Source organism: Ascidiella aspersa, chromosome 5, assembly GCF_963924565.1.
Source record: "Ascidiella aspersa chromosome 5, kaAscAspe10.2, whole genome shotgun sequence".
Classification (NCBI taxonomy): domain Eukaryota; kingdom Metazoa; phylum Chordata; class Ascidiacea; order Phlebobranchia; family Ascidiidae; genus Ascidiella; species Ascidiella aspersa.
In genome coordinates this window covers 19357445-19370822 of record NC_139451.1, presented here as the reverse complement: position 1 = coordinate 19370822, position 13378 = coordinate 19357445, and the positions used below count along the sequence as shown (strand labels likewise).

General features: G+C 37.6%; 1 protein-coding gene across 1 annotated transcript; it reads left to right on the top strand.

Moving 5' to 3' along the window:
- The first annotated feature begins 552 nt into the window (after positions 1 to 552).
- On the top strand, positions 553 to 9052 carry LOC146145246 (growth hormone secretagogue receptor type 1-like). The gene is made up of 8 exons (XM_083390520.1): positions 553 to 605; positions 1615 to 1743; positions 3574 to 3706; positions 3964 to 4092; positions 5826 to 5965; positions 6465 to 6576; positions 6643 to 6757; positions 8757 to 9052. Exons 1-8 carry the CDS (start codon positions 553 to 555, stop codon positions 9050 to 9052), a joined length of 1107 nt encoding a protein of 368 aa, XP_083246646.1.
- The last annotated feature ends 4326 nt before the right edge of the window (positions 9053 to 13378 follow it).

Here is a 13378-nt window from a genome sequence, read left to right as displayed (position 1 = left end):
ACACGAAAATGTGCGAGACAGTTATTGTGTTTCATATGATGGGGCTGTGGTACTGAATTTAAAAAAAAACTCTAACCCACCCCTACCCTAGCTCTAATCTAACCATTATTTACTTTATTTTTTGAATTTAGGTAATCTGACTATTGAAAACAGTTTGACGTTTAGGCCTAATTAACACACTTTAATATAATATACACACAATTAGATTGCCATGTACATATCACGACAAATGTGGGCATATTCTAAATATATATATGTGTTCAATCTATTTTAGCAAGTGCACATCAAGAAAAAAATAGCACGACTTGAGTACATCTGTACATCTGGGCGTGCATATCACGGCCATCACGCGTGACAATGTATTCACTGTAACGTAACAAAAGCCATGCCTTTATTACTTAAGTTAATTGGTTTTGTTTGTTGAAGTTTGGTTGGCATATGGCTATTGTTTTGCTTTATTTTTTAAAGGTTTGCTTTGCACTGCTTTCGTAAGAACAATGTATAACTTTCATTGGACACCATTTAAATGACAAATAAAATACTCTTTAAAAGATGGACTTTAAACTGATTGCAAGGAAAAGCGAGACAGGCAATGTTTCTACAAGGTAAATTGAAACTCCTCCAATGTTGACAAGTTAACATAGACTTGAATAATATCCCATTGAAAGACCGACCTAAGAATAACATCGACGTCGAAATAAAACACAGTTCGGTACAAGACTAAAATAGCAGCAATACCAAATTGTCGTAGGACCGTCTAAATCGGAAAACGTCCTAAATCCGTCGGAATAAGACCTAAATAGTCAGAATCAGGCCTAAACAACACTTTATTTGACCCCAACCCCCACCCCTAAGTACATCACTAACTCCCATATTATTTTTGTCCTAACCCATTGTCTAACCCCACCCATTACTCACCAATAACCCAAATCTTGACCCAAAATCTGGTGCCAAAACCAGGGCTTTGGAGCAGGCGTAAATGTTAAATTGCTCCGGCTCCAGCTCCGGTAAAAACTATCAAAGGGGTCAGTCAGTAGTCAGTATTATCGGTTGCAGCCGACTGCTAGTGCTCTGCTCAGTCTGCTGTGAAATCCCTCAGCAACGTGGCTATTTAGAAAAGGTGGCGCCAAAGAGGCAACAATTCTTAATTTTGTGAAGAGTTGCTGTTAAATTATGTAATTCCATCCATTAGTAGTAGCATAGCATCTTATGAAATTCATCGGAGCCGGAGCTATTTTTTTAAACAACACTTCAGGTCCTGCTCCAGCTTCATTCAAATTTCACGTAGAGCTCCGACTCCAGCTCCGGTAAAAATGCACGGCTCCGGGGCTCCGGCTCCATGCTTCGACTCCCGCTCCAAAGCCCTGGCCAACGATTTCGATATTATTGTGTAGTGCATATTACTGCGTATTTGGCTGTATATGTCGTTGGTCTTAATACTATGGTTTAATATATATTTTGTGCTTCAGGTATTGTAGCTTTTTATGTCTTATTGTTTGTTTCCAACTAGATATAGATATTATAAGCCTACAGCCGACATGTGGCAAATCGTAATTTTGACACTTTTCAAGCAGAGCCGTTGTACTTAACCAAGAAAACATTGTATATTTTCAGCTCGTATGTGCGGCCGTTCACCGACGATGAGGTCACAATTTCTGCTGCCATTCTCATCCTTTTTATGGTGGTTGGCATCGCGGCCAACGCTCTCACGATAGCCGTCATCATGTCTTACAAATCCCTAAGGTATAATATAAACGGAGCTTTATAAGTGGCTAGGTCAAGCTGGGTTAGATTGAATCCCCCAAGCCTTAAAAATAGAGCCGAGTATAGACGGTACATGAAAGATGCAAATGTGGAGTTAAAACAACTCGTGTCGAACTCAAGCCAATTTAATCGAATGTGTCGAGTTTAGAGTGTACCTTAGACCAGTGGTTCTCAACCGCCGGTCCGCGTCTACTTTCCTGCCGGTCCGCCAAATATATAACAAATTTATATCTCAATTGCAAAATGCAAGATGTTAAAAGCTTGTTTACCAAATTAAGAACTTCGCCAGTTCAGTAATTTGCAGCATTGTGACGTAACATAAAGTTAATTGTCTACTTTGGACTTGCCGTACGTTACAAAGCGCAGTGTTGTGCCCAACTGTTTATTTATAAGTAGGCTGCTATACACGTCGTGGAAGTCTTCTACTTTAAGGTAGTTTGTATGTGAAAAACTTGCAGAAAATTGCTAATTTAATTGAAGTTTCCAGTCTTTGCTTTTAAGTTGCATACATTTTGGGTTTATTTTGATTTTTGAAGGTCCATCGGTCCGCAAAATTTGTTTTGAAATTTCACCGGTCCGTAAGCTTAAAAAGCCACTGCCTTAGACTCCTTAGCCCGCATGCCAATTACCCACATAACTTTTATAACGGAATTCTTGTAGTTTTATATGGACTCGTTTAAATAAACCGACTCCGTCGAGTTCCATACCGGCTCCAAATTCACAGCCCTACAAATACCACGATACAACAATTTCTATATCATCTCTACCAATAGTCTACTTAAGGTAAAACTTCTGCATTTAAGGGCTTGTGTTACCTGGTATTTTTCTTTGAATGTGCATGACATTTCCTAAGCAGTACATTCAGCAATTTTTGACCGTTGTAAGACCAAATGCGCTGACAGTTTAGCTACAATTAATCTTACTATACGTGGTTGGGTAAAAATTCAAGGTAGTTTTTCAAAGTACTGTTGAAACAGTTTTTTTACTCTGGTTTTGCAATCACTTGATTTGGACATTTGTATTTTCTCTCTTGATTCCTATGATTCTCTCTTGATTCCTCTTGATTCCCTATACTTCGCATAAATAAATGGATTATATAATATAGCTTAAGGGTTCTTAAACTGGGGTCCATGGACCCCTTGGGGGTCCGTGAACTGGTTTTAGGGGGTCCATGAAGGCCTAATTTAAATATTAGTGTAGATTTTGAAAGTTACCATTTTCTCAAAGAAAACAGTTTAATAGTTAATAATTAAATGAATTTGCACTGTATGTATTTAGACTCCATTTCACTTTCACATTTTTGGACCAAAATCAGCAGATTTATGAAGTTTATTTGTATTTGATGTCATTTTTTAATTTTTTTCCCTTACCGTGGTCCACGCAAGGCCCCCCAAAATTTTAGGGGTCCGCGGTAAAAAATGTTTAAAAAGCCCTGATATAGCTGTCTCGAACAAAAGAATAAGACCAGTAGCCTAGTCACAGTGTGATAAACTAACAACGCTAAGTTTGTCCTAAGTTATATATAATTTAAAATAATTTTACAACAAATTAAAAAAAATATATGCCAAACTGCAATCCGATTAAATGAACAATATAAGAAAAAATAAATTCAAAATTTATACGTGTATTACTTTAAAATAAAAAAAGTTATTACCTACTTACTTTGACCTGATTGAGCACGGTTGTGCGAAAGCTTGTCGAGAATTCAATTCAATTTGTCTTTATATTGGCAATGATTCCTCTATATAAGAAACAAACAGTAAATCAATATTAGAGCCAAACTGAAAGCAGCAATATCACGTTTTACAGCAAAAACGTTTTCATGCGTTTTATCGTGTCGCTGTGTACGTCAGACCTGGCGTCTGCTTTAATCAGCTGGCTCAACCTGTACAGAAGAACTTGGGGCTTCGACGACTGGAATGTGCCTCCGTTGTTCTGCCAGGTAAACAGAGTGCGAAGTTAGGCAAAATATGACATTTGAAAATAATGCAGATATGCGTTGTAAACAAAACAAACATCCATGGTACAACTGAAATATATTGAAAACGTAATGGGTTGGCTAAAATCGGCAAGATTTAAATTTTCATGGTACAAGGTGATAGTAGGAATAAAGGTTAATCGTTTTCTTTAAAAAAATTAATCTGTTAGAGCTTTGTTATTCGCGTTTAATGCGATGCGATGCCGCATTTTTTTCTGTAGCTGTACTGGGCCACCGACATCACCACGTCATACGTAACTTCACTTCACATTTTCTCGTTTGCTGTCCTACGATACATCTCTATTCGATTTCCGATGGTCTACAACAGAATAAGCGTCGCTCACGGAAACGTAGGCGTATTAATACTTTTGCTTTTTGAATTGAACTCCCAGAAAAACTTTTTCAAGTTGTGAATCTAAAGTTTTGTGATAAGGCAAAATTTACGAACACTTTGAGCTGTAAGTATTTTAATTGTAGGGTACATTTCTGTGAATTTTTTTGGCAAATGGGTTTAAGAGCTTCGTTGTGTGAAACATTGTTTAGGATTTTACGTTGGGTAGTTTTAGAATTAAAGTTAGCTCAACCAGGCAACATACAATCAGATAGAAATCGCTCTTCTGGTGTAAACGAAGGATAAACCGAATTTCGGCAGCAAATATACCAGCTGACCTCATTAGAGTTAATAATTGAAACGAGAATGCGGTAGCCAGCATATATACTAAAAAGTAAAAAATAATAGGGACTAAGATAAAAATAATACATCTAGAATCTAGACCAGAGGTTCCCAACGTGGGCGGTACCGCCCCCTTGTGGGCGTTAGCGAGTTACAAGGGGGCGTTTTGGGTCCGTTTCCAATTGGGGGGGGGGGGGGGGGGGGGCGCTGAATTCACTTAAGGGGGCGTTACATAAAACCACTTATAGGCTGAATTTTATAAAATGTTCACATAAAAATAGTAACAAACAGGACTGTAGGTAACTTTTAACCTTAAATGACAACTTTTGTACTGCGAATTTGTAGCAGTTTTCGGACCATTGTTACGTAATAAATGTAAAGTTGTTGGTTGCTGTTGCGTTTCACAGTTTTATACGCGGCAAAATCTTTGTATATTTAAAGCAGGGGTCGCCAACTTACGGCCCGCCACTAGCTTTATTACACTTTTAATTAGTAGTAAGGATGAAAAAAATCCGTGGTCCGCCTGATTCACAGTTGTTCTAACATTCCAATAACACAATTCTTAGCGGCCCACAGAGAACTTTCTGAGTCTGATTGGTGCCCCTGGCAAGAAGAGGTTGCCGACCCCTGATTTAAAGTATTGGTGCAGAAAGTTATAATGACATAACCTGGTGAATTAATGTATCCATAAATTCCTATAGTAAATGTATGTTAGACAACCTAAAATACGACTGACAGTTTATCGAAATGAAAGTGAAGACAATATGATGTTAGGCAACGATTTATATAATACTTTACTGTAAAGCAAGATGAGGGGGGCGATATGAAATATTATTGAGCCCAAGGAGGCACTGGTGTCAAAAAGGCTGGGAATCACTGATCTAGACAGACGTCGGTTTATATTCTGTTTACGCCAGAAGAGAGATTCATAGAAGAGAGATTTACTATATATTTAGTTTTAGAATTGTTCGGTAAATCAGTTGACATGCTAGATGTTCATGCTATTATAATCTCTGTAATAAAAAGGTACGGTAAAGTGCTGTGCTCTTTCTGATATTTAAAAAAATCGACATACGGTTTTTCATGCGCTAAAAATAACGTAATGTGTAAATCCAGTAATCTTGCTCATTGTGGTGGGGAATCTGTAGACCAGCAGCTTACATGGGTTGCAGTTGTAGTTTGGTCATATGCATGTTCATTAAAAAGAAAGTTTTATGCAAATTACGACGAGTAGGCGAACTGAAAAGTGTTGAAGGGTATTTGCAGTCTGAAATTAGACATAGAATGAGCATCAAGACCCAAACGGATAGGTTTCATGTTTTGATAGCTTTCAATGATAATTTATTATTTAATATAAACATACACTTGAGATTAAATGTCTTATCTGTTAACTCGACATTCCATTTTCAGGCCTGGATTTCCGGAATTTGGCTCCTGAGTGTAATATCTGGGTTTCTTCCATTCTGCTTCATGTTTGGGGTGAAGCGGCGCAATCGCTTAGAGCGAGCTTTTGACAGCCACTGGCCCGCCTGCACTGTGCTCATTGAACAGTAGGTTTCAAATTTTCTGATTTTTGCAGATAAATAATTTTGTATAGCTAGGTGGCCAAGTGACTGTATAACGTTTAGCAAAATTGTGCTAGAGAACAGAAAATAACCTACATATGACTTCACTAAATGGTGTAATATGTTTATATGATTATTATAGCTATACGCTTTTTACCGTATCAAAGTTGAAGTGTATAAAATCCGCACAGTTTTTACTCCATTTTGAAGCGCTTTGCTTAACGCAGTGTTTCTCAATATTTTATGGCTTACGGCACCCATCAAAAATAATAAATAGATGTCCGGCATCCCGACTGGAATTTTCGTTGAATATTTTACTGAAATGTCACTATAAATGGAACTGGGACCACACAAACAACGGCACCCTTGAGCATTATAAACGGCACACCATAGCGCCGCGGCACCCCGGTTCAGAACCACTTGATTAACGCATTACCGCTTATATATTTGGTTTAGCAATCTATTTGTGTTTTCCAACTTGCAGACAGGCGAACTACAAGGTTTATCAAGCGGTGGTTTTCCCTCTCTTTTTTCTGCTTCCGGCAGTGGGCGTGCTCGCCTTTTGTCTAATGATTGTGTTGCTTGTCTGCCGCAAGGCTGACACCCAATGGAGGAAGACACAGCAAGCGCTTATGATCAACCTGACAGCCCGCCACCCGGAGAGCCGCAAACAGCAAGCTGCTGTTCGCGAGAAAAGAATGCGCAAAGAAAAACAAGCTGTTCTTCAGCTCTTCCTAATAATGCTATCGTTTTTACTCGGATACATTCCATTTATCGGTAAGTCAGTTTGTCAATCACATCTTGCGTTTATCAGTCAGTGTATCATACATAGATTTTTAAGCAAATCTCAAAAACAAAATATATATAGGTCGATATCACAAAAAAATTGGTAAGTTCACGTAAAACAAGTTTTTTTACGAATGACTTTCGTATTGATTTGTGTTGCTAGTTGACTGCAAAGTTCCTGCAATTCTTACGGAACCACGGTAATTTTACAGAATGAGAGTAATTTTGTACCAAAAAAAAGATGGTCCAGCCGAAATGCTCTATAGCAGTGGTCTCGAACCTATTTAGTCGAGTGGGGTCGCCAAAAGTTTTTGTGGGGTCGGCATCGCACATCATATTTATGCTGTTTTAGTAGGATTAATGTATTTTGTTTTCTTTACGATGACGTCACACTAATAAACATAAGTGAGACAAACTTTTGTTCCTTCTATTTAAAATTCCTGATTTTAGCTCTTAAGAGCTGCCAAATCAATGTGAAGCAATCAACGTACCCCACTCTGTCTAATTATGTTATTGAACTACCCATTCCGTTAAAAAAGCATGACATGCGGTTATGCTTATGCAAGGTGGAGCCGCGTTTGCAAAAACTAGTGGATACTGTGCAGGCGCAACCATCGCATTTGAATGCAATTCACTGTTGAAACAAATTGGAATTTTTGCGTTCGTTCGTTTCATAAATTCCCATTTAAAAAAAACTTCCGAAAACGGAAACTAAAACTTTCGAAAGGCAATCATATCACAACAAATTGTGGTTCACATGTGTAGCCACATTTCTCTTGAATTGTGTTTAATTTACGCATATTCGCTTGAGTTACTTTGTTCCAAAACTAATTGAAATATTTTTTCTTAATTGACAAAAATGGGGTCGCAATGTAAATTCTGATTTTATTTTATTCAAATTGGGGCCGCTTGTTAAAAAGGTTGAAGACCCCTGCTCTAGCAGGGGTCGGCAACCTTTTTTGCACTGCGGACCGGTTTAAAACTAAAATTTTGTCGCGGACAGTTATTCAAAAAACAACAAATGTTTGGGAAAGGAAATTTATTGCAACTTTCAATGCGAACTTTATGTTTGTTTGTCGCAAAGTGAGGCTCCCGTCTAGGAATTATTCAACTTACTAAAACCCGCGGGCGGCATTCGGCCAGCCAAACAATTAAATTAACCCAGATATAGTTTTAAACATTGTTTACATGAAATTCTATTGCACTTTAAGATGAGCACGCTTAAAATTAGGACACATGATATTTTAGCCCATTTTTGATATATTGTAAGTACTAGAAGTTAGATTTTGTAATAAAAATATGCATTATGGATGTTGTGAACCTGCTATGCAACTCATGTAACCACATTTACACACTAGTTCCTAACTAACGAGAGCTTGATACTAATTGTGATTTTTTATTAGACCAATCAACAATGAAGTAGTAGGCTATATTAAAACGAAGGTAAATGTGTTAAATATAAAAATACATTTAATTATTTTTGACTTTTTACCAGGTTTTTACGTAGCCTACAGTTCGTGTTTAAACAAAATTTTAAACTGACAACCCTGCTACGGGCCGGTAACCAACTCCTCGCGGACCGGTACCGGTCCGCAGACCGGTGTTTGCCGACCACTGCTCTATAGTATATACAAATAAGAGTAAAATTGAATTTAAATACACTGGTATTTTTTCGCATATTTCAACAACCGGTTGAGATATAAAAAATACGTTCTGTGTTGATTGCGTCAACCCTAAACCGAAGGGCAAGAAGCAGTGTTTCCAGAAAACATGCCCTACATGTCGCAAAACATTATCCCATTTTATTAAAAATAGGCTATACCAATCACCTAAGAACAAAACGCCAAGAGAAAAGTAGTAAAATTGTGATTTGAGTAAGTAACTTCGTTGTTTTCTTCTGATTTCAACTTGACATTCGTGTATCATACATTGTTTGGTTTGCATGAAAGGAGTTGTATAGGCCTCTGAACAAGTTTTCCACTCTTTTCAGTCTATGAATTTTGGAGTTTGCACAACGACGTGCCGACGAACCCGCGCTGGCGCCTGGACTACTGGTTCGGCATGAGCGAATACTTTCTCCTGCGGTTCTCTGAGTGCCTGAACCCGCTTTTCTACAACTTCGGCTCCACCAAGATGCGCCGGCACACGGCAAAGTTTGTCAAGCAACGGCTGCTGTGTCGCGCCAAGCGAAAATGCGGGAGAGCCGCGGCGAAAGTGGGCACAAGGGGAACCGGGTCTGCCACCAGCGAAGCGCTGAGGACTATGGGTTCCAACATGGGCCTGTGACTGCGCGTTTCACAAGTTGTTTTGCTAAGGTGTTCGTCTTAAAACTGTTGCCTTGGATTGCGTTTTTAAACCTTTTTCCTGGTAGTTGTAACGTTTGACTAACTTTGGTTTCGGCGCGAAACGCGTTTTAATGAGAAATCCACGTATCTATACTTTAATGCTAAGGTGTATTTCGGGTGATAAATGCAATTTTAGATTATCGGCATTATTTTTCGGCGAGTAAACTTAAAGCAGAATTTCCGTAAAACTGACGAACGCGCTCAATATTATCAAAGGGTCAACATTATAACACCCACTGTGAGAAAGCGTGCGATAAGGGACAATGTTAGTTTAAAGACTAGAAGTAGTGCAACAATATCTAAAGCAGAAAACATCTGTTAAACCATAGTATTAGGACAGAACCAACGACATAATACAGCCGAATACGAAGTAGGCTAATATCCAATACAAAAACCGTTCTAAATTCATCGAAATAACGCCTAAATGGCTAAAATAGCGTCTGAAACTGCATGGAGAGGTTATGGGACGATCGGGGGCCGTCGGTTTGGTATCGGCCGTTTTGGTGACGACGTTTGGACGCCCTAGTTCAACCGATTCCGTTAGGGCGCGGCTGTTTTGGCACTGGACTCTTGGTCCTGTTTAGGGTTATTGGTGGGTAATGGGTGGGGTTCGAAAATGGGTTATGTTGACATTTTTAGGGGAGTTAGTGATGTGTCTATAGGTGGGGTTTGAGGTTAGGTAAAGTGTTGTTTCGGTCTTATTCTGGCCATTTAGGTCTTATTCCGACGGATTTGGGACTTATTTCGATTTCTGCGGTGATATATGATCATTAGGTATTAGTCCTATTTTGGTCTTTTTCCGAACTGTGTTATATTCTAACGTTGATTTTGTTCTTATCTCGGTCTAAAGGCTGGATTCCCTAGAATTAACGCGAGCGGGCAAATTGACCGTTTGTCCAATAAAGAAAAAACTGCAGAATAATTTGGCGTTATTTCATTCTATAAGTTTTTTTTAACTATTGAGAGACCTGAATCTCAGTAGGTCTAATCTATTATAGTATCACGTTCTGGAATATGATTCATTCGCCATGGCTACGAATTGCATTGTAGGCCCCCAACCATAGGCGTAGCCAGGGGGGGGGGGGTCTGAGGGGCCATGCCCCCCCAAAGTTTATAAATATTTAATATTTTTCTCTTAATGCTTTGTTATTTTAGCATTTGTGAGCAGTACCACAACAGTCGATCACAGGCATGCCACACCTTCAATTGTCATGCACTGTTACGTCACAAACGATGTAGTTAATATTACATTTGCTATACATTAATGTAGTTTTACTACTTAAAAGTCAGTTTTTGCTGTTTGAATGGTTTTCTTGGAAATGGAGTATTGCGTTAACACTCAGTCAGTTGCTGCTCGAAACGGTTTGCTAACATTGTTATTGTGTTCGTTACGGCGGTAAATATAATGACAAAAGCTAAACAAAAAGTTCAAACTTTTTGGCCCCCCCAAAAATTTTCGGCTGGCTACGCCACTGCCCCCAGCCTATACTTTTTAGCTGCGTAAAAGTTTTTATACAATGTCAAAAAAGTCATTATGTAATTATAAATGCCACAGCGTTACAAGAATGGCAATAAGTGACTTGGTGTAAGTCACAATTCAAATCAATTTTTTAAACGAAATGAGTTGGGTTTTACTCTTCAGGTGCCAGCCCCCAACCTACTTTTTATCTGCATAAAAGGATTTTGATTATTTCTATTTGCAACTAACATGAACATTAAAATTGACTGAAAAACAGTTAAATAAGCGAAACAGATGAAACGGGATTTTTTATTATGCTGCTCTGCTTGTTACATGGATCACAATTAGCTATTCAAAAGCTTACAAGAACAAGAAAATTAGCAGCGCTTAGTGCACTTTAGCACATTAAGCTCAATCCGCAAAACTTTCACAGAAGTTGTACATTACCCATATGCCATAACCTAATATACAGCGTCCACAAGACATTTTTGCTGTTTGTTGATAGTTCACAGTCGCTTGGAATTACTTCCGCTTTCTGCTTTCGTCAACCATCGAATTTTGAAGAATTGTTAAGTCAAAATTATAACCTAGAATAGTTACCAGCAACTACAGCAATTGTTCCATTGTTGTTTTCAAACAATACCACAACCAAAGGCTGGCGTTTAACGCAAATGTAACCGTGGAGGAATTAGAATTTGCTTTACGGTAAAAATGACCATTGGCGGTAATTTAAGGTAAATTGCTTCCTACCTAGCTACCTCATACATAATTATGCTAAAATATAACCCAGACTTGAGAAAAGTCAATAAGTTACAATATTAGTAAACCTAAGAAATAGTAACCTAAGCGAAGATATAAACAATTAAAAATAAAAAATCGGTCAAAATGAACGCACCGTTAATTCTAGTGTTAAATATAAAATGAGCACTTGATTTCATGTTCAGAACATCAAGTGCAAGTTGCTAATTATAAAAATTCAATTTTTATAAATTTGCTTATTTGCCTTTTTGGGAAATTGAGTAGGGCATTTTTTTGGAAACGACCGACGTTATATCACGCAATGCAAAGCAGCTAAAATCGCGCAGGGAACCTCGCAGCACTGAGAAAACAGAGGCTCACACAAAGCCTTATTCCCCAGGGAAACTAAGTCGGCGGGAAGCAGATGTGGAACGACGTTTTCCGCGACCAAACGTGTCGCTCAGCAGTTCCGCACAAAAGAGCTTGTGATTTGTGACAGAGCCGATTCCCGATGCAAAACTTTATTATTACAACTCGTCTGGGGTCGTTTCGCTACCGATCCGTTACCAAATAAACATCAGAATTTTAGTTATGACTTGTGATCCAATCCACCGTACTTATTACTATTTTTATTTTAACCTAAAAAAAAAATTTTTTAACTTTATTTTTATCAAATTTTAACTTTATTTTAACCTAACGAAATTGCTTGTTTGTAGAGGCCACAGTTCTTCCTTGAATTGATGCCAGTTACTCAAACATAATATTTTGTCGATTTCAGAACCAAACGTATTATTTCGTCGCAAAGTCAAGTTGTTTTATGGATTATTAAAAGTGCATCGTTTTTTTTTTTGGCGATAGATTTAGCTTGCTTAGGCCTTTTTGTATTACAGAATGTCAGTAGGCTATTTCTAAAATTCAAATTGTTGATCTTCGAAAAGACCACGTTTATGAAGATAAATTGTTTTATAAGAATTATTTAAATACGTAAAAATAAATAAAAAATGGACAATTTGCGATAAAAGTTACCGCTGATCCAAGTGGACATTGTGACATTTTGCCTGCTTTTATGGGTTAACATGGTTTAATTGTGTCGCAGTTCCTGATTTACAATGCTGCCACAACGATTTTGACAAAAAATACTCTCAAGAAACAAACAAACTTTGTCAAAAGCCATAATTTTACATATTTTGACTTTATTAAAACATTTTAACTTAATTGTAAATTTTAACTTTATTTTAACCTATAAACATCTTATAGAAACAGTCCCCTAGGTGCTGAAAACAAATTTATTCTTTGATTCGTGGACAGACGAGGTCCTTAAAAACTTTTAACTTCATTGACATTTGCTGGCCCTATAGTAATAACTGACTTGGTGTAAGTCAATTTTTTAAACGACATGAGTTGACACTTCAGGTGCCAGTGAAATTATTAGCAGTGTCAAACCGATTGATCAATAGCATTATTACTCTTTATGATTAAAGGGCAAATTTACGTTTAAACTTAGTTAGTCCATTTCGCTTTGGCATCTTATTGTTTATTAGTATATTTTGTTAGAAATAAAGCAGACGTTGTTGTCACCCACCTTGTGAGGCATTTAGGCACACATTTTAGAAAAATATACAATTTGGTTTGTATCAATACCCTAATTTATCTAATGGACAGAATACGTTAGGTATCACAAGCTTACCTGCATGAGTTCACTGTTCTGCATTTTAGTATGAGGTTCCATGCCTTATACTAGCGAATCATTAACATTATAATGGGTAAAAGAAGGCTAGAGTTGTTTGGAATCTTAAGATAAAACTTATTGTCAACGCAACATGTTAATCAAGCATAATGCACAAACAGACATTGCAGAGCAGTAGTTATCAACAACTGAACCCAATGGTTCCTTTTGACATCAATTATTATAAATGAATTCAGCGTTAATTTTCTGCTCATTATTAGATGTGGTATGCTGTTGAACATATTGCACGCTTTCAAAATTGATAAATAACTAATGTTTAATATGTAGTCATTTGTTTGGACCCTTCGAAAAAAATTATACTGAGTGTACGGTACGACAAACCT

Bases quoted from the DNA above. Each gene is read 5' to 3' on its own strand.
- LOC146145246 (XM_083390520.1), top strand. From the start codon at position 553: ATGGACTTTAAACTGATTGCAAGGAAAAGCGAGACAGGCAATGTTTCT. The intron at 606-1,614 runs GTAAATTGAAAC...GTATATTTTCAG, and splicing joins ACAGGCAATGTTTCTACAAG to CTCGTATGTGCGGCCGTTCA. The intron at 6,758-8,756 runs GTAAGTCAGTTT...CACTCTTTTCAG, and splicing joins CGGATACATTCCATTTATCG to TCTATGAATTTTGGAGTTTG.